At 41.4% G+C, this 26,767-nt stretch overlaps 1 protein-coding gene across 2 annotated transcripts in view; it reads right to left on the reverse strand.

Moving 5' to 3' along the window:
* Il13ra1 (interleukin 13 receptor, alpha 1) overlaps positions 1-23,088 on the reverse strand; it is a 47,401-nt gene extending 24,313 nt beyond the window's left edge. The window contains exons 1-7 of one of the 2 annotated variants that reach the window (XM_013507707.1): positions 22,763-23,088; positions 21,313-21,423; positions 14,027-14,166; positions 13,164-13,302; positions 11,544-11,664; positions 5,702-5,889; positions 3,393-3,544 (exon numbers count right to left, since the gene is read on the reverse strand). In XM_013507707.1, the coding sequence (XP_013363161.1) occupies positions 3,393-3,544; positions 5,702-5,889; positions 11,544-11,664; positions 13,164-13,302; positions 14,027-14,166; positions 21,313-21,349 (777 nt within the window). In that variant the 5' untranslated portion in view covers positions 21,350-21,423; positions 22,763-23,088. The remainder of the gene's footprint in view (positions 1-3,392; positions 3,545-5,701; positions 5,890-11,543; positions 11,665-13,163; positions 13,303-14,026; positions 14,167-21,312; positions 21,424-22,762) is intronic. The other variant, XM_005410457.2, reaches the window with a different exon arrangement.
* Positions 23,089-26,767: the final 3,679 nt, after the last annotated feature.

Raw genomic sequence — 26,767 nt, forward strand, 5'->3', positions numbered from 1 at the left:
GAGGAGCCACTCAAGGGGATACTGTGTCCTGCTGCTGGGTGTTTGGGATTACAGACCTGTTGTGGAATCCCCAGGGTCAACTACCACTTGAGGGACTAATGTCCCTCCTTCCCTGGACCATCTGCCAAATACATAAATTCCAAAGTCAGCAAATCATTGAGTAGATTTAAGTCTCTAGGCTCTTACTCAAATGTAAATCCTCTGGCATAGTTTATCAGCTACTCAGATCTTTCTGAGAGGAGGAAAACCAGGACACAGCATCAAGTACACAGTTTTTCAGGATGGATGGTGGTAATAAAACAAGCCATTCCTTATTTCATGATTCTGTCATGAGCTAACTCTGAGCACAATCCCCTTGTGATGGTATAGTTCACGTTCTGTCTTACTTCCTTTTCTTAACTGTTAACACCAAGCAAAATAATTCCTCAAACTGTATTACAAAAAGAAAAAGAGGTCTAACCAGCAGAGCTCAAAATCAGTAAGGGCACAAATAACTGATGACACTCTAAAGCCAGGTGTGGTGGCTCATGCCTATAGTCCCAGCACTTGGGAGGCTGAGGCAGGAGGACTGCTGAGAGTTTGAGGCCAGCCTAGGCTTCACATGAGTTCAAGGCCAGCCTAAACTACATAGCAAGACTCTGTCTCAAACAAACAAACAAGAACAGATGACATTCTAGAGGAGGAAACAGCTGATGAACATCTGCCAGAAGAAAGAATATTCAAGTTAAGTGCATAAACAGAATTAATTCCAAAGAGACTATATTTCTGATTTACATAGATAATTTCTATAGTGTATGTGTTCTCTTTAGTTTGGAAGTTTATAAAAACAAAAGAAACTAAATATGATAAGACGTTATTAAGAGATAATTATGAGTATGGTGTTACACCAAGTATTACTGGTGAAAGTTCAATACACAGAGACCAACCAACCAACCTTTGAAACCTTTAAAGCCTAGTAACTTATTATTTATTATGAACTATAGCAAGTTAAACTCTTAATCTTAGTACCTTAAAAATACGTAGGTTACAGTAGTACTTTGTGGGGGTTGTCATAAGCTACTGTATAAAACGCCCATAAAGGAGTATCTTTGTGGTACATTCTAAACACTTAATCAATAAATGATGGCTAGTAGTGTTAAGATGAAGTACTGAAGTGGTGTCCTGTGGTTAAGAATACAAGCTTTGTGGTTAAGTTTGCTTAAATTATGATTCTATCTCTTACTGGAAATGGGAGTAACTAAGTTTTCTCATGTGTAAAATGGGGATCAAATAATAGGACCAAGATCTTTAGGGTTACTGCGAGCTCTAAATGAGACAGTTTAGATACAGTATTTACTAACACACTCAGTACATAGTCAGCGTTCAGTACATATTAGCTGCTATTAGTAGCAAGAGCAGGATAAAATAGATACCACCTGACTCCTCTTTACAGGAATTTATATTTTTAGTGGAAAGAACAGCCATATATGCGGTCAGGTTTAAAAAGGTAGGACATAATGGAGGAGTAAAGTTAATACAAGTAGCGTGTATCTCAGAAAATCACACACAGGTGACCACTAAAGGCAAAATAATCAAAATAGTTCAGGTTTTGGATTAATTATTTTCTTACAAATTTAAGCATTATACCCTTCCCTATGTGGAAGCTTTTGCTTCTGCCCTCTGTACTCTTTCATGGGAACACTGCAGCTTCTGGCAGTAATGATGACTGTACTTCAGCAGAGTCATCTGCCAAAGGTCCAGTCACCCCCTCTGGGGTGATAGCCTGTCAACACTGGCTTATTTTAGTTAGCATTTTGAAAAGTTTTATAATAAGCTAAAACAACTGTACCAAGGAATTTGCTCACATACAAGTTGCTGGGCTCTTTTAAAAGCCAATATAAAACATCTTGTATCTAACCTCTAAAACTTACAGGAATCATGCAAAAGGCACAGGCAGGAAGCAAAAAAGTGAGTGGTGCAGTCCCTGAAGTCTCAAGGCACTGTCTTATGGAAATATGTACCCAGAGCAGCATGATTTTAAATCTGGGCAAAAAAAATTAAATTTGGTAAGCAAAGAGTGAACCCCCCCGCCTCTGTTTGTGATCCAAACAAAAGCATAGAAAGCTTAATTTGTGACCCCTTCTCTAAACCTAACATGAGACTGACGCCCTGAGGTTATACCATATTCTATTCAAGGCCTCATAGGGATCTCTAATTAGAATGTTTGTATTAGATTCTAAATAGCAGAAGTACACATAATCCAACAAATACTGACTACTGTACTCAAAACTGACTACCTTCTTTGGGTTGGAGGTATAGCTCAGCAGCACAAGTGCCTGCCTGGCAAGCGCAAGGTCCTGAGTTCAACTCCCAGTACCAAAAAAAAAAAAAAAAAAGAAAAAGAAAAAGAAAAAGGATCTACATTTGACACAAACTCCAAGAAAATGAAATGGTCTTAGTAAATCCTACAAGAATCTACATGATCTGATCTCTGCATTCTGCTTAGCCATTTTTTCCTACTATATGCAGGCCACACCAGTTGTGTTTTTGTTTTCCCACAAGTGTCACGCTCATTTTTGCCTCAGTCATTGTATCTGCTGTCCTCAGTAACTCCAGATCTTCACAGGACTCTCCCAGTCACTCTATTACACCACAACCCCATTTTATTTTCTTCACAGTACTTATGCCCAGAAGTTAACATGCTCATTGAAATGTACTTTTCTAATGTGTAAGCTTCATGAAGAAAAAAACTTGTTGATCAAGTGCCACATTTACTGCTTTATTCCCAGTACATAAAATAGAACCTGGCAAATGGTAGACACCTAATAAAAATTTGTTGAGCAAGGGATAAAGGTGTAGTTCAGCAGTAGAGTATTTACCTGACATGCACCAGGCCCTACATTCAATCCCCAGCACTGAAAAAAAGCATATATATATATATATATATATATATATATATATATATATATATATATATATATATGTATCCCAAAACATTGGTTTACTGAATATTTTAGCCAGGCACAGTGGTGCATGCCTATAATCCTAGCTACTCAGGAGGCTGAGGCAGGAGGATTGCCAAGTTTGATGTCAGCCTAGGCAACTTCATGACACTATATCTCAAAAAAAATCTAAAGGGTTGTAGATGTGAGGCCATGGGTTCAAGTCCCAGAACCAAAGGAAAAAAGGAAACAAAACTTATATTGAAGAAATAAATTAATGAATGTGCTGAACTTTGCAGCAAATACTAACACAAACCGTCAAAGTTTCCATGTTGCCCTATTCAGACAAAAAGTTTCTTTATCATCATTTTCTGGTAACAAATGTAAGAGCTATATTTCATTTGTATTTAATTTAATAAATTCAAGTGAAAGAAAAATATCCAAGGAAAAATAATAATCTAAAAAACTTACGGAGAAAATACCATGTATCTCAGTTTGGCTTTTATTGACTTCTACTTCATAAGATAAGCATTTGCTATCAAACTTCGGTGGATTCTCCCATTGCACATATAAGGTACCTTCTTTGAATAAGAGATTTTTGATATGCGGAGGATCAGGTTTCACTGCAAGATAGAAGAAAGTAAATTCAGCTTCCAAAATGTGATTATATACATGTAAAATGGATAATGAAGGCTCACAAAGTTAAATCACAATCGGGCCGATATTTTTAATGCCTTTACATGATGAGATATATGTTTTCAGAATTTCTGGATAGCCACAATTAGTGGAAGAAGCTTACTTAAAACTGGCTGGAAGCCAGGCATGCCTGTAATCTCAGCATTCAGAAGTTTGAGGCCAGCCTGGTTTACATAGCAAGTTCAAGGCCAGGCCAGTCTATATGGCAAGACCTTGTCTCAAAAAATTTTAAAGAAAGATTTTAAAAACTGCTTAGTAAAATTAATTTAAGCATGACATGAACTCTGACCTGCATCTGGTTACAAAAATGGCCAAGGTACAATGAGGGCATCTAACTACAACATAAAGAATAAAGAAAAGAAATGCCTTGCTCCAGATGTGCCCCTACTTGACGGGTAACAAAGCACCAGGTACAAGGGGCTGACCCAGCTGTCATTCACTCATACCAATCAGAGACCACAATGTAAACATTAGCCTAGTCTCTGTCACATGCTATAACACGGATAAACCCTGAGAACATGACATTAACTGAAATAAGCCAGTCACAAAAAAAAGATAAATATTATATAACTCCACTCACAGGATGTAGCTGAAGCAGTCAAGTTCACAGAAACAAAGTAGAAACGTTCACCAAATAAAGCCAAGGGCTAGGGGGCAGGGGAGTTTGTATTTAGTGTAAATAGAGCTTCAGTTTACACTGAAATTTCAGTTTGGCAGGGTGAAAAGTTCTAGATATCCATTGCACAACAATGTGAACTTTACACTTAAATATAATTGTGATGGTAAATTCAATATTATGTAATTGTAACCACAATTTATTAGAATAAATATTTTAAAAAATCATTAGCCAGGTCAATTTACCTTGGTTGGAGTCAGATATACTTAAGACCAACCAACAGAAAATAATGGATAATTAACAGAAAACAACTTCTGGCTGAGAAGAATTGTCCTTTATGCCATCATTAATTCCAGGAAGAAGAGCATCAAAATACATAAGCCTAAAAAGTATATGTAGGCTAATCTGCCCGAAAGAGGATGGAAAGAGGTTTTGCTCCATCACATCCTACTTGGCAAACTATCTTGAGCCTACTCTCTTGGCCTACAAACTAGGCTGCCTTTGGTCTCCTGTTAGAATTTACTTCCTCGACTATCTGAAGGGGTTGTAAGTAATGTTCTGCTTACAGACTTGGGATCCCTGGTCAAAGGACGGCTCTTTGCCTATAAATCATCTGTACAGCACTAAGCCAAAACCTGATCTCCTTATTAGGATAATGCAACAAATAAACCAGTATGCAAACGGTATTTTCTTTAGAGATTTACAAAATGCTTTTATATCTCTTATGTTGTCTGGACCTAATGACAATTCTTTGAGGTCAAAAGGGACCATATACTCCACTTTACAGATAAGGAAACACTTGGGGAGGGCTCATATGCCTTGTCCAAGGTGGAGCTAGGACCTCAACCAGATATTCTGTACTCAAACGAAGGCCTCTTTCTAAGAGGCTGATACAGTTCCTACACCGACATATGGCTATCCTGGTTTTTCGGACTAATCTGTGCCTGTGCCATAAAGAGTATTAGATATTTTCAATGTGGAACTGGAGGAGTACCTCAGTGGTAGAGAATCTGTTAAGCAGTTTTTAAGCTATGGGATCAATATCCAGCATCAAAAAACTTTTAATATCACCCCTGATTATATCACCTTCACTCTCAACTTTTTCTGAGAGACATTTAGGAACCATATGATCATATAAGCATCACCTTCTCAAGTATCATAAGTGAAGTAAGAATAGATCTTACAGTCACACAACCTGAATTTCAATACTGGTTCTACAACTAAATTGTTCCAAGTCTCAGCATGCTCCTAAGTACAAGAATAAAGCACCTGGCACATGTGCTCAAGAAGCAGAATTTCCCAGCTTGCTTCTGTAAAAAGGATCTATTGAGGAAAGGTAACATACCTGTAGTCTCTTGTTTGAGGAAAATCTGAAGACCAAACTTATCATTTTCTTACGATTTGTAAGGATTGTTCAAAAGACATAAGCCACTTTTATCTGCACTGTTACAGAGGATCTAAAACTTACCACGGGATGTTAAAGGCACTATATGGAACGATGGCCTAATTTTTCCTGCATTATCCTTGACCACTATTTGGACACTATGTTGTTCAAAACTGGAATCATTCACTTTACTCAGATCAAAGGAACAACCAATGTATTGGCCTTCTTTGTAGATGTTTTCACACTGAAGAATTTTTCCCAGGCTGCTGTGCCTACAAGAGAAAATGACACAACCCTCTGTATTATTTTGAATGAGATATTCAAGAGACAAGAGCATAATTTTTTAATGACTGGAGGAGATATCCACTGAAAGCAGTATTTGCAAAAAGGCAAGATAGCTTTTTAAAACCCCTGTCTTAAAACATGGCTCACTTCATTGTCTAGGAAGAAAAGCTTTTCTTTGGTGATGGATATCAGTATTGTCAACAGCTATAAAAACTATTGGAATCCTGACCTTTCTCTTATGGGAAGAAATATGAGGAAAGACTTCTAAAGCCAGGATGAGAAGTTTTATGCTTCTTGAGAACGCTCATGTACTAAACCCATGGCTTCCTTCTGTTCTCTCTGCCTGCTTTCTTCGTTATTTTCTCGGCTCATTCCTCTCCTTCCCTCTTCCCAGGGGATGGTACAATCTTCTGTATTTCTGACTCACTCATCTACCTACTCCCAGTTTTATCATTCCCATTCCTTCACTATACAGTAACTTCTATTCTAGGAGTTCCTGGTTTGAACCTCTCGCCTCAGCATTAGTCCCAGATTTCCAATGGTTCCATGTTAGTCTTCCACTTTTGCTTCACAGTCAGCACCCAAAACATACCAGACATCTTCTTCCCCACCAAACTGCCTTTTCTTCCAACCTTCCCATTATGTCACTCAGAGTTCATTTTCTCTAGGTTGCATAGATTTTTGAAATCACTTTTTTTCTCCTTTCCTTATTTTCTACCACTAAGTTTTGATGCAGAGCTTCTTGGATTCTTTTCTGCTGTGATATCCCCATTGCCCACACCCTGATTCATGATCTCATTGCTTCAGGCTTCATGCCTTCTCCAGATTGAACTCTCTGACCTTCATTATTAAGGCCCCTGCACTTCGATTGCTGCCAGATGGGTCCAGAACACAATGGCTTTCTAAGGGTTCTCCTTCACCATGTGGCTTTGAATGCCTTCTTTCACCAATGACTATCAGCATTATATAGTGCAAATAGACAGAATGTGCTCAAAGGTACATTTCTGTCTAGGCTACCAGAGAACTCTGTTTTTTAGTGACTGGCAGAAGACAGAGCCAGGCTTTACATCATCAGCCACAATGGGAGTTGTGCTAAGGTTCTGCAGAAAAGGAAGACAATTTCTAAGAAGTAAATGAAGAGTAGAGTCCCAAATCCTTGACCTATCACCTCAAAACTACTTGTAGTAATTTAAGGTGCGGATTCCTCAAACCCTATCCCAAAGAATCCAATTTACAAGGGTTTGCCTGGACCTAGGAATCAGCATTCCAACTGAAACTTCCCCAGGGGATTCTGCCGCAAATCCGGTTTTTAAAAAGCTGGGAAAGTACCTCAGTGCTAGGGTGCTCGCCTCACAAGTTTGAGGTTCTCCTTCCAGTACCACAGCAATAAAGGAATAAACTAATTAAATAAAATAGATGGGTAGACTTAAAAAGTTCAGATCTAATGTATTTACCCCTTCAAAGGCCTTACATAGAATGTTTCAGCATAGAAATATTCCTGTCCTTTCAGAGAAAATGTTCTTGTTTTTAGGAAAAAAAATCTTCTTATTCTTCAGGAGAAAACTTTTTCTCCTTGTTACAGGTTTCTGGAGTTTATGTGAAGAAACAGTTCTTTAAAAATTAGGCTATTGTCATGGCTAGTTTTTGGATCACATGGTCCTGGAATGTTTCCTACTCACAGTCAGAAACAGAAACTAAAGAAACTAATGACATTTTTCTTCATAACTAAATAAAACTATGTATAAAATTAGTTTATTTTAATAATAGAAGGAGCTCCTCTAATGGGCAAGCTTTTAGATATCTTTCTCAATTTTGTACCATCTCTGGATCCATATGTGAATTTTTTTTTCATTTTTTGATGCCTCACTACGTAGTTCAGGCTTGCCTTGAACTCACTATGTAGTCCAGGCTGCCATGTAGTCCAGGCTGGCCTCGAACTCATGGCAATCCTCCTGCCTCAGCCTCCTGAGTACTGGGATTGAGGCGTGTGGTACCATGCCTGGCCCAGATGTATAGTTTTAAAAATAATTTTGTAATTTAGAAGTAGTACTAAGGGGGAGAATAGTGGCTTTCAGTAAACAACATTTTTGAATTCCTTGTGAAAAGTTACAAAAGCAGATGACCCTGTTAAAATTTATAAAATGAATTCCTCTGCAGAATCACACTGTAGACAGGAAATGGACAAATTAAAGACTATTTTCCCAACTCTGAAGATGATTAATGTGGTAAGGAATTCCCTAAAGTTCATTGCCCTGGCTGGCCTGTAGCTATTCAAGTCAGGCTCTTTTCAATGCCAGGCACAAGTCATTGCCCTGGGGTGTCAAAGAATTTAAAAAATGACTCCATATTTTCTAGTTGGGGATTTGTGAAAATGGCCTTCGGCCATTTGTGTGATATGATTTACACCAGTACCTTAAGCATTACAGGTGCTTGCGAATGAGCACCATGTCCTCACTGCCTTGTTTTTGTGGTTTTGACTGGAAAGGATCTATCTAGGGGAGAGCAAGGAAGAGAGCAGGTATGAGCTCGGTGCCAGTTCCATGAGGTGGGGAAGAGGCTGGCGCTGTGTGCTGATGATATCTGCAAGGGAGTGGGGATGAATACCAAACACCAGGAACAACAACAAACAACAGCTATCGTGCACTGGGTGCTTACTCTATACATGCTAGCAGTGAGTCACAGCCCCGAACACTTTCAGTACAGTAACAGCCCTCAGAACAGTCTTGCCATGTAGGCACTAATATCACTATCTCCATTTTATAGATTATAAAACTGAAGATCAGACAGAAGGCCCTAAATAGTATTTCTAGTAAGAAAGAGAGCCAGGATTTGAACCCAAGTAGTGTGATGCGATGAAGGCAGAAGATATAGAATCCACCAAACCTGTTGAGCAGAGCTGTCTGAGATGATGGAAATGTTTCCTCTCTGTGCTATCTAATACAAGAGCCACTGCAAAGTGGGTAGTGAGACGGAACAACTAAAGTTTTCATTTAATTTTAATGATTTTAAGTTAAAATGTTAATAGGTGCACGCAGCTAGCAGCTCCTGTGCTGAATAGCCCAAGTACATGCTATGGAAAGAGTTCCTGCTGGTGACAAACTCTGGGAATGTGTATGGCAAGGAGTAGGATATTTGATACCCGTCCCCTTGGGTGCCAGTGAACCACCATTCCCTGTGGACCACAATTCTCTGTGGCTCTGTGGAGCCACCTCCAACTGTTGCACACTGTACCTTGAAAAAAGCCATTAACTGAGACCTAAAAGCCAGCCCAAGAACCACGTGTGTCAGCTTTTGCAAATGCCTACTTCAGCCCAGAGGAAGAGCAACACTTCAACTCACAGGAAAAAGAATGGTCTTTCAAATTGGTGAGTCCATTTCTTTTCTAATTCATTTACCCCAAGGAGACATTCTGTGCAATTCGCGCTGAGACTTGGTTTGTGCTAGCGCATCCCTAGACCTTTTCTTATTTTTGTTGTAGAACCTTAACTAGGCCACCATGTCCCTCCATTGTAACCCTGATATAATAGCTAGGTTACTCTCCCACATAGACTGCCGTGCGATGAGACATATTTTAAGACTTCTTTCCTTCCCCTTATGTAGACACAGGTTCTTCAAAGGTTCTCCCTGTGGTTTAACTCGTAATGACCCTGGGGTTAATAGCAGAATGACCATAGGGATGCCACTGACTCCTAAGACAACTGAAAAGTTTGTAATAACAGCTTTCCTAGACTTCACTGCAACACCAACAGAGCCAGACTATTCCTTCTAAGACTTGTTTGTGTGGCTTCGCTACAAAGTCTTCAGGGAGTCAGATCTGTTCAGTGGTGTTCTCTCTTGATTTCTGAACTATACTGCTTCTGAATTGCTTGTACTTCCTAAGTTCTGACCCCAAATCTGAGTGTTCTCTAGCTTTGTTCTCACCAAACATTCACAAGTGATTTATGGAAAACCTAGCATGTGTCAAGCACCAGGGGAAACAAGACCCAGCTCATGCTCTCAAAGGACATTGCAGCCGAGGGCAGGCTACTACTCAGTAAACAGGAAATGACAATACAATGTGCTGAACACTATGACATGCAAAAGCACAAGGTGTCGTGAGACATAATGAAAGGGCATGCATCTAGACATGAGAGGTCTAGGAAGGCTTTCTGGTGAGGAAATAAGTGTCTGAATTGAGCTGAGGAAAAATAAGAGGCTTTGGGTAAACGGGCAAGGCATGGCTACAAGGGAATCCTCCATGCTAGACAGAATGTTTCCATACCTCTGAGGAATAGTCTGCTTGGATTCTACACTGCTGCCTGAGTATTTGAGAGTCAATTTGAGAAACTGAAAGAAGTTCAAAAGGGCAGGAGTGAAGGAAGGAGATGAGACCAGGGCTGGAGTGGTTGACAGGAGCCAGGTCATGAAGGGCTTTTTCTGTCTTGTTGAAGACTTGACTTTTTCCCAAAGCCATGAGGGAACCAGGAAGGATTTTAAGAAAACAAGAAATGACAGGTACCAAAAGTTGACAAATGAAACTATAAAACTTCAATTGAGAATTATTTAAGTCAAGAGGGAAAAACAAACCTCCAGAAAGAACCACACAACCTCAGTGCCGTCTGGCTTCACCTGAAGTGCTTCTCGCTTTTTCCAGAAGGACCCTCCCCACTGGGAAAGAGAGGGAATGCTAACCCTTAGGCCACTTCAGAGGCTTTCATTCCAAACTTCATGTGGGTTTGAGGAGACACACATGATGAACCTGATTTAAACATTATTTTAACATTATACATTTTACACATGCATTGACATATTGCATGATATCCCTTAAATATGAACGCATAAATCTCTGTATATAGTTATGTTAAATATAAATAAAGTTGAAATGAAATTTGGAGTTTTTGCATTCTATTACATGATATAGCCATGAGTGTTCTCATATACCAAAATTACCTTTCATCAAGTCATCATGAAAAATATACTCCAGGATCGTTTTTCCTTCTTTTGACAGTGCTGGGTCTAGAATCTAGGGCCTCACAAATGCTAGGCAAGTGCTCTACCACACAGCCACACCTAGCCCGACAGCCCAGGATGAAAGGTCATGTTTGTCTATAGTCTCAGAAGTCCTGGACACAGCCCTCCACACCCCATTCTCTAAGAGTTGTTTTAGCAAACACTATTGCAGGGACAAGGCCAGGTAGAGGGCAGATTATTGAGGCTAGGTCACCCCTTCTCCAGGCTCCTTTCACACTGACTCAGTATCCCCATTTGTGAAGGGACAGAGGGGACAGTGAGAGAGTGCATAATGTACACCAAAATATGGGGCAGGGGTGGGGTTCAGGTCCAGTGTTCTACAGAGCAATAGAGCAATTAGAGTCTACAACTACTTACACAAAATGTTACTCAGAGAAATTAGGTGCAAGGTACATGAAGCGTCCTTATACATTTTTTGCAATAATATTTTGTGGCTCTATAGTTAAAAATAGGAAGTTTTTTTGTTAAGTAGACACCCAAAGCAGACACATTTTCCACTGAAGCAAACTGCCCATCATCCTGCCTTTATGGAAGGGAATAAACTGTTTTTTTCTCAGCTCGGATGGATTCAACAGCTCCCCAAATAATCATATTCAGATCTCCAGTCATTCTACTATACATATATACTCACCAATAGTAAAGAGTATAGTTAGTGTCGGGACTTGAATTCTTTCCAGGGAGCCAAGAACAGTTCATGAACCTCAGGTTGTGCCAGATGCACTGAAGCTCAGTCACAGCAGACTCGGGATCACCTAGAATATCCAGGCAAGAGTTTAGGGCTCTTCTCGACTTGGAATGCAAACTTGGCTCTGTGGCATGGGGGATGGGTGGGTGTTTCAGACTGCTTTCCCAGAAAACTAATCTCTAATCTTACTCCATTTTACCCAGAAGTCACGCATATGGCAAAAACCCAAATCTAATTTGTTTACAACCTTCTCCCTCACTTCCTGATTCAAGGAAAACACCTTTGCCATCTCTAAAGAATCCTAACTCTTGCACCTCTAATTTCAGAGAGGTATAATGTTTCAGTCAGGCACTGACTACAGAACTCCTAAATAAAAGTAGAAACACAAACAATCTCTATACTTTATTTATTTTGGTGCTGGGATGGGACTCAGGGTCTACCACACGCTAAGCATATGCTCAAACACTTAGCTACATCCTCAGCTCCAACTCTCCTATTTAGAAAAACATTATGGAGGTACAATACACCTTCGTGTCTTTTGATCAATACTGTGCAGGAAAAGTAAACAGCATATCTCCTGGAGTAATTCTGGGGAAAGGGAGGCATAACTTAGTGCTTAATAAATGCTTATTTTGTGTTGTGACTTTTATGAGCTCTAAAACCTTTCTGATCTGCAAATCTATAAGCTGTTTTAGTTAAGGAATCATGTCTCTAATTTAAACGCCTCTGCTTAAAATGTAAACTTTTATCCCTCATGGTCCTTTAAGGAGTGCCATCATCAATTTTATGTCATAATCTAATTGTTTTGAAATACGAATAGAGTAGGTCAGTTGTTTAAATTATGATCCCATCCTCCCAGAAGTTCTGAATTTTATGATTTTGTTAATAGTACTTCATATGTTTCCAATCAGTGCAAAGCAGGTAGAGCCCACAGTGCTAAGGTTAGAGCTGGGAGATGACCTGCTCAACCAAGGGACAATATGTGTGCATAGGTAATATGTGTAGGGCATTTACTCTTTGCCAGCCATCACCCTAAGTACCTCACATGTATGGACTTAGGCTAGCACGCTTTTTTTTCCCTTTTAACAGCTTTTACCTAAATACATCTTGTATCCCAAGTTAATTTCCCTACATCATGAATAAGATGGCATTTTGGTTTTCTTAAAAGTACTGGACCTGGAGTCGGAACACCTAGAGCAAGTCATTCAGCCCTTCTTCCTCATAAATGGACCATGACAATAATATGTGCTTTGGCCCACAAGATAAGCACGTAAGGCATAGTGTAGGGGAGCTCTGTGTGTGTGTGTGTGTGTGTGTGTGTGTGTGTGTGTATGTGTGTGCACGCATGTGTATTCATTTTTAGGTTAGAAGCACTGTTATGTACCAGGCATTGTGACTTGTGTTGTCTGTGAGCTCCTTGAAGACACAGGCATACTCAGACTTATCATCATGTGGCCAGCCCCGAGTGTACAGCAAAAGTTTGCAAATTGAATGCATTCACAAACAATGAGCACGGAGCATCTCAATTTATTCACTAAATACCAAGACAGTGCTTTGGGATGTTACCTTCCAGGGGTGAGATGCACTTTTCCAGCAAAATGCTACGTTTCTCACTTTCATTGGTACTACATTGGGACCCCACTTGCAGACAAATCTTCTCATTTAGGGGGACTTCCTTTGAACGATGGGTTTCTGGAGCAATTTTCTGAGGTTGAAAAATTTAAAAAGGCATTGGTGTAGCAAACGTGGAAAAGTACACTTACATAAAATATTAGCATGCCTAAATGTATAAAAAGGCAAGTTCTCCAATGTTATAGATTAGTGATTCTCAGGGCAGGTGAAGTTTGCTCTGCTGCTATCCCTGAGGACATTCAGTAAGGTCTGGAAACATTTTTAGTTATCATAACTCAGATATATCAGTAGTGCCATCACTGAGAAACCTTATTGTACATAAAAGATAAGTTCTCACACTTTAAATGTACAAGCATTATGAAGTTTACCTATAAACGCACCAAGTTAACACATCAGCCATCTAAAAGTAAGTTTAAAGGGAATACAAAATAGAATTCCAAGCAGATAAAATATGCCATCAAGATCAAAATAAAAAAGGAATGCTTTAAGAATGCAGGTTACCTTCAGGGACTGTTGCTCAAAGAGATTTGACATTTAACTTTTCTGTACTGTTTGACTGTTTTGACTCTCATACCTGCATATAATCTCAATTACATTTAATCATCAAATAATTAGCAAAAATTTTTAAATGATCCATTTGGTTAATAGCTGTTTCTATAATTTTTCCCAACTGAAATGTGAATACAACTCAAAATAAAATCCCCACTCTGAAATATGATTAGAACTTGGTTCATTCCTTGCTCCAATTCATACTGCTCACTTTTCCCCATCAGTACAATATGTCCCTGAAAACTCACCTTCTCCTTCTGGTCATCAAAATGACTAAAATACCTTAGGCTACAATTTGGGCTGGCTCCCTCAGGAGGATTCCATGTCCATATTACTGTGCAGAGGTTTTCAATAGAGACACTCAAATTTGTCACAGGTGGCTGAATCTCTGTTCAAATCAAGCACAAGTAATACATTTATCAATAACATCCAGTATTTTTAATGGTTCATTTAGTCCATTCTCCCAGATCCTAGATGACAGGAATAGTAATATCTACATTAACAATATCTAAAATTTCCTGAGCCAGGCACTACTGCAAAGAAACATATTAATCCATTTAATTCTCCCAACAACCTTTGCATTAGAGAGTACTATGAGCTCATGTGAAAGACGAGGTAACTAAAGCACAGGGATGTTAAGTCCCTTTCCCTATATCCCATGGTTAGTAAGTGGCAGAGGTGGGATTATAACCTAGAAAATGTGGCTTCAAGGTCATATTCTTAGCTACAATTCTCCCTTAGTATCCATGGAAGACCATTTCCAGAACCCCCTACAAATACCTAAACCTGTGGGCACTCAAATCCCTTCTACAACATGGTGTAGTATTTGCCTATAACACACACATAGCCTCTCACATGTTTAAATCATCTCTGTATTATTTATAATTCCTAATACAATGTATATACTGTATTATTAAAAAAGAGAGAATCTGTACATGTTTGGTACATGTTTCTTCATATATTTTTCATCTGCAGTAGGTTGGCCCCCAGATGCAGGACTCTGGAATGAAAAACCTACAGACAAGGGGAGCCAACTGTACTTGCTATCCTGTGAACATTAAATTGTGTATATTATTAAATATAGCATTGCCTATTGGTTCTTCTTCAGGAATTTGGGGATCATTACCCTTGGAATTCATATCTTAATATAGACAGTTCAATCTCAGTAGTTCTATGAGTGAGTTTAAGAAGCTCATCTTTGGGCAGGCCTCATGGCACAACAGTAGATGCCTGACTCCAAGAAATTCATCTTTAACTGTGCTCACTAACATGATCTGGCAATTTTTTAAATATAGTTTTTCCAAAGAAGCACCATGAAAGAGATTTAGCAGCCCTGTTGTTCCCCTGAGGCCTGACAGTAAGCAGCTGGAGCTAGAGCTTTGGCTAATCTCAAGAAGAAAGGAAAAAATAATAAACTGCAACACCATTTCCAACTTTCCTGAGAACTTTTAAGACCAGGACTATCAAAGTCATCATACCCTAGAAACTGGATGGAAGTGTAAAGGGACTCTCTGTCCTATCTTTGTAACTTTTCTGTGAGTCACTACACACCTGTAAACCCAGCACTCCAAGAGGCTGAAGCAAAAGGATAGTGACTTGGAGCCCATACTGATGAATTTAATAACTTTGCAACACCCTGTCTAAAAATAAAAAAATAAAAAAGAGCTGAGGATATAGCTCAGTGTGAAGGCCCTGAGTTCAATCTCTTGTACAATGCTAAATGAATGAATGAATGAATGAATCCTTTTAAAAAATAATCTCCCCAAATTTTCTAAAGTGATAAATTAAATCATCATCAACTGCTTATGTAGCATAGTTGCAGTATTCCATCAAACCAAATCCAAAGTTACGAGAAGGAAGGAAATGAAGATTAGAGCAGAAACAAATAAAATGAGTAGGTAAACATAGAAAACTCAATGAACATAAAAGGTTTTTTTTAAAAGGTCAACAAAACTGACAAACTCTTAGCTAGACAGATTAAGGGAAAAAGAGAAGACTAAAATTAAAATCATAAAATAAAATGTGAATATTATTACTGATTGTAAGAAATAAAGGAAATGGGTGTGACGGCATATGCCTATAATACCAGCACTGCAGGAGGGCTAAGGCACGGACAATTGCAGCTTTAAACCCAGCCTGGGCAATTTAGTGACTTAGCAATATCCTGGCTCAAAATTTAAAGAAATAAAAATAAAAAAGGTCTGGGGATGGAGCTCAGTGCAAAATCTCAAAAACCAATACTATAAAAAGAATTATAAGAAAGTAGTATGAACAACTGCATACTAACAGATCAGATAAGCTAGATGAAATGAGTAAACTCCTAAAACACAAAACTAAATCACAAAAAAATATAAAATCTGAATATCTGTAAATAGTAGGGAGATTGAATCAGTAACCAAAATCTCCCCACAGAGAAAAGCCTTGCACCTGATGGTATCATGAGTAAACACTATCATATATTTAATGAATATCATACCTTCTCAAACATTTCCAAAAAACTAAAGAGGAAAGAACACTTCCTGTCTATGAGACCATAATTACCTGATGCCAAAGCCAGACAAAGACAACTACCAAAAACAACAACAACAAACTACAGACTTATATCCTTTATGAACCAATGCACAAATCCTCAACAAAATACTGGCAAAGTGAATTGCAGAGCATATCAAAAGGATTATGCACCATGACCAAGTGAGATTGATTCCAAGAAGGGTTATTTGACATGCAATAATTAATCCGTGTATTATACCACATAAACTGAACGAAGGTGGAAAACCTACACAATCATCTCAGTTGATGTGGAAGAAATGTTTGACAAGATTCAGCAGCTGGGGCTCGGTGTGTAGCTCAGAGGTAAAGTACATGTGTAGCATGCATGGTACCCTGGGTTTGATCTCCAACACTGCAAAATGAACTAAAAATAAAAATTCAGTGACCATTCATGATAAAAAAAATACTCAACAAACCAGGAATATAAGGAAACTATTTCAAAATAATAAGTGCTGTAGATGAGAACCTCATAGCAAACATCACACTCAATGTTGAAAGACATTATGTGTATGCTACTTTCCTGTCACTGGGACACCTTAAAGGAGGAGAGGTTTGTCTCACCATTTCCAGTGTGTTCAGTTCATGGCTGGCAGGCTCCAAGCCAGAAATGGCATGATGGAAAGACCAGGGTGGAGGAAAGCTGTGCAACCCATAACAGGAAGCAGACAGAGAAGGGAGGAGCCAGGGACAAGAATACTGTACACGCTTCCAGGTCATCCTCCCACCCTCAGCCAGGCCCTACCTCCTAACAGCACATTCCGCTATGAACTCATCAATAGATTAATCCACTGATAAGCACATGACCCCCATGATCCAATCACCTTCCACATATAGGGGACCTGGAGGGAAATTTTAGATCTAAACCGTATCAGAAAACTTTCTGTCTGAAATTAGGAGCAAGACAAGGACTTTCATAGGTCTGTCCCCCTTCTCTCCCATCACCACAGTCACCTGAGTTCCTGAACTCCAAAATAATCACTGCTGGTTCCTACATCTTATAGCCTCTTTACCCCCAACCTCCACCCCACCTCCACCCATGCTGGGGAACCATGCCTATGCTGCTAGATCACAGTGCACACTCATTGCTATAGCCATGTACTCAGCCATTCTTGCTCCCCCAATCTCACGTTCCCCCTTCGTGTTATCCCACCTAACCCTGTCCCACTAACTCCTCCACCCTATCCATAAAAGACCCAGCTCAATAAATGGACTTGGACTCTCCTTTGGGGTTACCCTAGGAGGTCCTACCCAGAACCCCTAAATTCAGCCTGGCTGTGTTCTTCATTGGGTCCTCACCATTTACCTAACAGACATCTGTTCTTGCCACTTCTATTCAACGTACTACTGGAACTTCTAACCACAGCAATTGGTTAGACAAGGAAAAAAATAAAAGACATCCTATTTGAAAAGCAGCGAAATTATTTTTGTTTGCAAATTATATGATTTTATGTAGAAAATCTTAAAAGATTCCACAAAAACTGCTAGAATGAATAAATGAATTTCACAATGTATCTGGATGTGAAATCAACACATGAAAATCAGTCAAGTGTGCAGCCCGAGTGACCACTGTTAAGTGCTTAATAATAGTATGTCTTCTCATACATGAACATGAGCTGTATTTCCATTTATGTCTTTAATTTCTTTCAAATTAAAGACATCTATAAATGGAAATGAATGGTTTATGGTTTTCACTGTACATGCCTTTGACCTCCTTGGTTAAGTTAACTACTAAATATTGTTTTGATGAGATGAAAAGAGTTATGGAGATGGACGGTGGTGATGATTGCCAAACGTCATAAATGCAGCACTGAATTATATACTTGCAAGTGTTTGGATTGCTAAATTTTGTGTTGCTAGCTGTTCCTCAATTTACAATGGGGTTATGTCTCAATAAACCCATCATAATTTGAAAAATTTTTAAGTCAAAACTACATTCGCAGGTGGGCATGTTGCTCTACATCTACAGTGCCAGCTACTCAGAAGACTGAGGCAGGAGGATTACTTGAGCTCAGGAGTTTAAGATCACCTTTGGCAACATAGCAGGATCCCAATTCTTAAAAAGAAAAAGAAAATATATTCACTATACCTGACCTGCTGAAAATTATAGCTTAGCCTAGACTACCTTGAACATGTTCAAAAAATTCACATTAGCCTACAGTAGCTTCAACAACCAAAATGTTGAATAGTTTGTGTAGTTTATTGAAAAGACCCAAATTCAAAATTTAACCTATACTTTCTATTAATGTGTACTGTTTTTCACACCATGATAAAGTTAAAAAATTGTAAGTAAGATCATAATTAAGTTGGGGACCATCTGTGTTTTGCCACAAATAAAAAATACTCTCTAAAACTTAAAATATAACCTCCATATGTTTAAATATATATGAAGAGTTGTGAATCGTGTGTGTGCCCAGACATACATAAACAAGTGGTGATTACACTTCTTGAAATGGCTTTAACAGCCCTTCATGTTTAATTTCAGTACAGTGGAGCATTTGGGAGAATAGACTGCAGCCAGTCTGCCTGCGTTCATATCTCAGCTCAATTATTTACTAACTGGCAAGTTATTTAACCACTCTATTCCTCAGTTTTCTCACCTATAACATTAGGATGATTAACATGATGCAAAGGGTTTTTATGAGAATTGAATGAGTTAATACAGACAAAGTGCTTAGAACAGTGTGTAAACACAGCAAGTGCTTTTAGCTATTTTCTTGTTCTGAAAGACAACATGGTTGTAAACAGTTGTTTTGATTGTCTATGAAACTGTTACATACCCATGGCCTTTGAGATAGACAAATATCCCCTCTGCCTTCCTTAGGCATCTGTTTTCAACAATTTCTTAGGGGCTTATCCCTGACTTCAGAAAGGGAAGTGGGAAGGAGGAAGGGACTCAAGTATCTCCACTAGCTAAATTGCAAACCCCAAATGAGCTTGGATAACCATCTAGCACCACATCCTACATGAATGAGGAGTTCATACAATCACTATTCTTGGCCGGACTGTACAGTCCAAACACTAAATATTACAGGTGTTCAAAAGAGAGGAAACTGTGAGGGTTGATAGTTACATGGAAGAAGTACAAGGCATTTTGCTTAGCTTACAGCTTTTGCTCTCTCCTGTAATCACAGGAACTGGCAGAAGCACACACATTTCGGGAAAAGTTGAGAAAATACTCAGTCACATGTGAGTCATCCATCTCCTTTCCTCACATTCACTCAGTCATCAACTCCTGTCTCTGTAGTTTTGCAACATCTTTTGTTAACTACCTCCCTCACACTGATGTGCTCTCCGGAGCCCCACAAGGAGTGCAGATGCCACTAAGACACGGACCTAGACGGGAGGTGCACAAAGCACATGATGCTAGAGACCTGCAGCTCCAATTCCTATGGCGCTTTGCCCCCCAGTGGTTCGCCTCCCCAGTCAGGTCCTCCTGCTTACTTCTCCTCCAGTGTCATTTCCCTCAAGCTACACCCTGCTGGGGTCCTTCCAGGGTAAATAAGGCTTTTCTGCCAAGCCAGGCTCCTTGCTGACCACAAAGGAGCACTGTCACACTCACACCTGGGTCTCTGCCCCTGCTACCCTGCCCACACTAGGAATCACTACCTACTCAAATTCCACCCACCTTCAAGGCCAAGCTCAAGCTGTACCTCTTCTGTGAAACTACTGACCCTGTTTCCTCTCTTCTGAACATCTGTAGTATTTACTCTTTGGACTACACAGATAAGCCATTATAAAGCCAGTCTCCAATATGCGATCATTTGTTTTTAACAAATAGTCTGTATATAGTTTCATGGGTCCCAACCAGTCCTACTCTGCCACCCTGGGAGCCACCCAGCTCCTCCGTCAGAGAAGGACTTCTTTCACTTGGGCTGAGAGAGCCACTGAGTACCTCGGTTAACGGCATGGCCTCTGAAATCAGGCTTCTGGGGTTGGAAGCCTGACTCCTCCACTTTATTTGAACCAGGGTCTTAGCCTCACTCTGCCTCAGCTTTTTCATATCCAAAATGTAACCAATAACAGCACGTATAGCTTAGGCCAGTGATGGCGAACCTTTTAGAGCTTTTAATGATACAAACAGCCCACTGCAGCATGCACGCCGTAGGTTCACCACCACTGGTTTAGGCTGTTTGTAAGATGAAATGAAAAAACAGTCTGCTGCACTCCTGTCATCCCAGCACTTGGCAGAGCAAGGCAGGATGACAAGTTCAAGGCCACTCTGGACTACACGGCAAGTTCAAGGCCAGGCTAAGCTATATACTGAGACCCTATCTCAATCGAAAACTCAAAATCAAACAACATAAAAAAAATAAATAAAATGGAAGTTAAACCTTTAGAAAACTGCTGGGCATAAAGTAAACACTACACAAAAGCTAGCTGTTATTAAAAAATGTCACAATGCAGACTATTGAGCTAAACTGACTACAAACAAAACTGGTAACCTAATCATTCTCACACACTCAGAGGACCAGAGCTGGAGGAGCTTTTAGAATTTAGAGAGTTCAAGGTAATTTCACTGATGAGAAAACTGCAGCACAAGGGAGGGGAAGATGACTAGCCCAGAGGCTCACAGCTGGTAAATATCGAAACCACTAAAACTCAAGTCTGGTGACTGGAGGTATTACATTCCTTCCCATCACACCTCAATGCAATTCTATCAATATATCTAGTGGAAAGAAAGTTTCCATGTACTAAGTAACCCAGTTATCATCAAACCATCAGGACAAAACTGATTAAGTGGGGGCTTCCAGCATTGCCTAGAAGGCCTGCTGTTGTTTCAGGTGTGTAAGAGGGGGAATCTGTAGGAGAGAGAGTGTGGGACTGACACTATGAAAATCAGGAGACTAATGAGATGGGTGGCCTTAGACAACTCCCTTCCCTTCTCTGGACTGCAGTTTTCCCATATGCTTATGGAAATCGGGTGTCCCCAGTTGAACCAGAGGGACTTTGGAGGCCTAAACATAGAGCATATTCTTAAAGCAACCTTGAGAGCCTGGTTCAGCAGTAAACAAGGCAGACATCTGAAAGCTGCGGATGTAGCTCAATGGTAGACCACTTGCTTAGCATGTTTGAGGCCCTGGATTCCATCCCCAGACTGCAAAAACAAAAAAACAAAAAACCAAAAAACAACAACAAAACAAAAACAAACAAACAAGAACCCTTCTCAGTGAATTCTTTCCACTCCCTCCCATTTACAATGGCAAACCCTTTCCCGGCCTTGGTTTCTCTCCATAGTACTTGGTACTGTCTGACATGTCATATATTTTACTATTTTCCCCTTTGACTGCCAGGAGCATATTAGCTCCACAGTATAGGGACTTGATCTGTTTGCTCACTGTAGCATTCTTAGCTCCTAGAACACTGCCTGGCACAGACAAGACTACATACATTTTGTTAACTAAACAACAGATGACACTGAGGTTTCCTAATTAACAATTTAACTCTGGTTTCAAAGCACACTGATAAAAATGCAATAAACAGCCTGGCAAGCGCAAGATCGTGAGTTCGGTTCCCGGTACCGGAGAAAACCCAAAAAACCAAAAAAAATAAAAAATAAAAAATAAAATGCAATAAACAAATTGTTGGTGTCTGTTTCAATGTGGCAATAAAACCTGTAAAATTTGGAGCTACGATTTTTACCCAAAATGTTCAAAGGGTCACCCATGCCAGGAGCAGCTGGTGAGGAAATCATTAACCCTCAATCTTCTCAGCAGTCCTGTAGGGCTGACTGATTAAAAGCGGCTGCACAGGGGTGTGGGGGATAGAGGAACTTTCTGATCAATCTTTGCAACTTTTCCGTACATCTATGATTATTCCAAAATATAAAGCTTATTAAAGAGGGGCAATATCTGCCCAGTTGCTGCTCCAGGTTTCCCAATGGATTTAGTGGACGCCAGAGAAGGCCGTGACCCTCAAGTCCTTTTAATACAGAAACTGGGATCTTCCAGAGCTTCCCTTCAAGGTCCACACCAAAAGCTACACTTTGATAGTGCTGATCAACACGGCTCTGGGCGAAGAGCCCGTGAAGTTTTGGGCTCCCCCAGACTTGGGTCGCCAGCCCAGCTAGTCCCTCATCTCTTGGGTTCACAGTCAGAACCACTGGCCTGTTTCGGTCCCGCCCCCGGGCCCCAGCCTCTTGGCTCTTCCCGAGCGCGCAAGGGAAGTGGGACAGCAAGCCTTCGTCCTGCTGCTCCGCCACCGTCGCCGCGCCCGGAAAACCCCGCCACTCCCGGGTCCCCGACCTCGAATGGAGCGCGAGCGCCAGGCTCCAGAGCCCCAGCCCTAGAGGCTATGGTCGCCGAGCGCGGAGCGGGGGCGACAGCCCGCAGCGCCCATCCTCGCCGCGCCCCTCGGCCCCGCGGTGTCCCCTCTCGCTGGCCTTTCGCCACGACCCCTGCCCTCCGACCACCGCCCGGGTTCCGGAGCTCACTCACCTAGGGGCGCGGCGCCCCCGCCGGCGCTGGCGCAGAGCAGCAGCGCCCACAGCCCACATACCCGCGCCGACAGCTCCATACAGCCCCTCGCCACCGAGCCCGGCCGGGCTGGAGCCTGGACAGTCTCCGCCTACTTCGCTCCCTCTCCCACTTCCCGGCTCTGCCGCCCGGGAGGCTGGGGGCCGGTGCAGACGGGAAGGCCCGCCCCACCCACGGCCGCAGGTAACCTGAGCCGGCGCGCAAGGGCGGGCCCGAGGGCTCCTGGCTGCACCTGGCCTCACCGCCTGCGCTCCCGAGGCCCACCGTCCCCGACCCAACAGTGACTTCCTTGACCACGTCCCGGCCAGCTCAAGCGCCTGCCGGCCCCCGCCCTCTGCGCGGTGGAGTCAGCGCCCGCCCTCGTCGCTGCTAAGGTGCACGCTCGCGGGGCCTCGAACATGCCATGGGTTGTGCCCTGTGGAACACGAGGGCAGGATCCTAGGGAAAGAACCTTGGTCTGGGAGCCTGGAAACCTGGCTACCAGCTCTTGCCCTCTGAGCCTTTGCTTCCTAAACTCTGACTCCAGGGTTAGTAATACCAGCCCTACCTCACTGGGTGGACTGGAAAATCCGCATAGGGGTCAGTGACACTGTGCTTTGTGGAATGGACAACTGGTATGTCTGAAAGCTGGTAAACACTATATTGAGTTGAATATAAAAGCAACAGTACTATACTATGTACTTGAATTTTTAATCACGTAACCAACTTCCTATGTATTTTTCAAGGATATATATTGAAAGGATAGAATGAGTCTGAAGGCTACACACTGAATACATGAAATTGGGTGCCTCTGAGAGCTGGTGAGGTTGGGGAGTGGGGAAATGAGAACGCTTATGAGTTTCCTGCTACTGCTGTAGCAAATTACCACAGGTTTAATGATATAAAACACAGTTGTATCACAGTTTCAGAGCTCGGAAGTCTTACGGAGCTAAAACCAAGGTGTGGGCAGAGCTGCATCCCTTCTAGTGATTCTAGGAGAGAATCTGTTCCCTGACTTCTCTGGCTTCTAGAGACTACCCACATTCCTTGGTGTGTTGCTGTACCCTCTGCAGTACTTCCCTTGTCATGTCTCTGGCTCTGCTCTTCCGGACTCCACTTTTCCTTTATAAAGATGCTTGTGCTTACACCCGGCCTCCCGGATAATTTCCCCCATCTCAGAGCCCTGGGTTTGATCACATGTGCAGTCATTTTGGTTGTGCAAGGTAGCACATCCACAAGTGTTGAGAATTAGGGCATGCACATGATTGAAGGAGGCATTGCTCCATCACTTTCCCCCCTAAAAATACATCTGGATGGATGATGAGACCCACGAACAGCAGTACATTTTTATCAAATCAAGCCACCAATTCATACTACACCTGAAAACAGTTGTAAAAATGTATTAATAAAAAATTGATAATACCTAGTCTCAGACTCATCTAAAAGGCATCAGGATGTTTAACCTAGCCCAGTGATGGTGAACGTTTTAGAGCTTTGGATGAAACAAACAGCCTGACCGTGGCGCTTGTGCCTTAGGTTTGCCACCACTGACCTTGCCGACACAAAGGCACCACTCTTGGAATAAAGACCCTTGGTTTCAGTAAATATTTATGAAGCCCTTCAAGGGATTATGAATGGCAGTCATTAAAAGTAGACCTTTCTAGGGGTGTTGCTCAGTGGTAAAGCACATGATTAGTGAGTGCAAGGCCCTGGGTTCCATCTCCAGAACAAATAAGAAAAGAAAAGAGTAAAGCAAAGCATGCTTGCTAACAAAGCAATTTGAGAGGCTATCATGAGGGCAAGAACATGAAGCTGTAGGGAGTAAAGAAGGGTCCTTATGGGAGGGAAGGGGCAAGGAAGGCTTCTAGAAGGAGGACCTACCTGCACTGAGTCTTAGGATATTGATCCTGGCAGTTAAAGGTTCAGCATAAATCCACATATATGTTATATATAATATATTACATTATAATTATACATTATATATTATAATTATATATTATATATTTGAATAAAATAAGGTTTTTGAAAACTATCAGAGCTGATAGAACTGAGAGATATTGCTCTTTTATTCAATCTCTCTGTGAATAGGTCGGTGACTCTCAAACCCAAAGCCTTCTTTCCCCGATCACCACAGACATACACACTTGTTGAGATTTGCTGTAAACATTATACAATAAGTTTATAATAACCTTTCCAAAATGATCATGCCAGCTGCCTTTTAAGGAGTCTCCAGTTGGAAAAGGAGCTGCTGGGGACTGGCTGGGTGCCATCATGACCACTGGCTGGCACGGATAGAGAAAGTGCTTAGTAAAATGAACAGTAAATGGTAACACATGATTGGAAAAATAAGGGTTGTGACTTGTCATTAACCTCCAGAAAAGGCCTGAATAATTTGAGCATTGTGAGGAAAAAGACAAAGGACTGCAAGGGGTGGGAGGGGACCTGATTTCCTTTCACCAAGAGAATTCTGGCCTACTGTCCATAAAACTGTGTAATTAGTTCCCTTTATTTCCCACCCTAAGCATCCAACAACAATTTTTAAATTTTTCTGAAGGGGTTGGAGAGGGTTAAGAATGCTGTTTCTTCAACATGAAGCCATTATTTGTAATCCCTGTGCACTCTTATTTGAAGGGCATCGTGGATTCAATCAGGCCACGGTTCTGGTATGCAGGAAGAATGAAGACAAATGGAAGGCTTTCCAGGAACCGCAATAAACACGAAACTCTGGTTTTGCATAATCAAAAGCATGATGAGGCAACATCAAGTTTTAGCTTTAACCCTTACCCCGCTGATGACTTGAGTGTGGGACTACCGGTCACCTCTGTTGCTTTGGCCCCTAGTGGCTGGAGTTCTGGGCTGTCCGATGTACTTCAGTAGCTCCTTTTTCCCCTTCTCACTAAGCTTTGCCCCTTTTGCAGGTGGAAAGAAGCAGGAACAAGAAAATGTCCGACAGGAAAAAGTGAATGGGCAGCTCTCCTTCTAGCCAGTGAGAAACACCCTCATAAGTTCAAAATGGACATGGACACCAGCATATACCACAGGCTTAGGTGAAAATCTCGCGAAGGGTCCTCTACCATTTATTAGGCAAAATCCAAACAGATCCTTACACCATTGCAATGCAAAGAAAAAGGAGAAGTTACCAACAGGGGAATTTCCCTCCTGACTCTAGAGCAATGGCTCCCAACTAGGGGCAATTTTGCTTCTCTGGGGACATTTGGCAATGTCTGGGGGTATTTTGGTTTGTCCTGACTGACAGGGGAGGGATGCTCCTGGCATCTAGTGGGCAGAGGCCAGGGGTGCTGCTAAACATCCTCCAAGACGCTGGGACAGCCGACAACAAAGGCTTATCCTACTCAAAATGACAGTAGTGCCAAAAGTTAAGAAATCCTGAGCTAGAATACTCTTTTATCCCTTTGTCCTTGTCCTCACCTACCTATTGTCCCAGCGCCTGCCAAAAAAAGTAACAGAAGGGTGCTAAAAGCACTCAGTTTTGATACCTCCCTGTCCTGTATCTAGCACCCCTAGTTCCTCCATCCCACTGTCTAGCCATGCAGTTACTTTGTAGATTGTAAACCATCTCTTAGCTCTGAACCACACCCCCCCGACACACACACACACACACCTCCACGGTCCTGTTTTGAGTCCCTGACACTGTTTACCACCATGTCTTTTCAAGCTGGCTCTAAAGATCCACCCTCCATGAAGCAGATCTTTTCCAATACATAAATCGATCATTTCACACTCCAGCTAAAACTCCTGAAGTGACATCCCTCTCCTTAAATGCCACAAAGGGAATTCCCAATGCCTTTGCCTGCAAGCTTGCCTCTTCAGGACAGACTGATTCTCAAGACACTTCACAACCACTCTCCAGCCAGGCTCCTAGGTCACTCACAGCTGTAGTGCTACTAGCTGACTTGCCATCCTCAGGCTCAATATCCTTGTGGAGAGAGAGAGAGAGAGAGAGAGAGAGAGAGAGAGAGAGAGAGA

This window comes from Chinchilla lanigera, unplaced genomic scaffold (genome assembly GCF_000276665.1).
Source record: "Chinchilla lanigera isolate Chin_1 unplaced genomic scaffold, ChiLan1.0 scaffold00133, whole genome shotgun sequence".
NCBI lineage: Eukaryota > Metazoa > Chordata > Mammalia > Rodentia > Chinchillidae > Chinchilla > Chinchilla lanigera.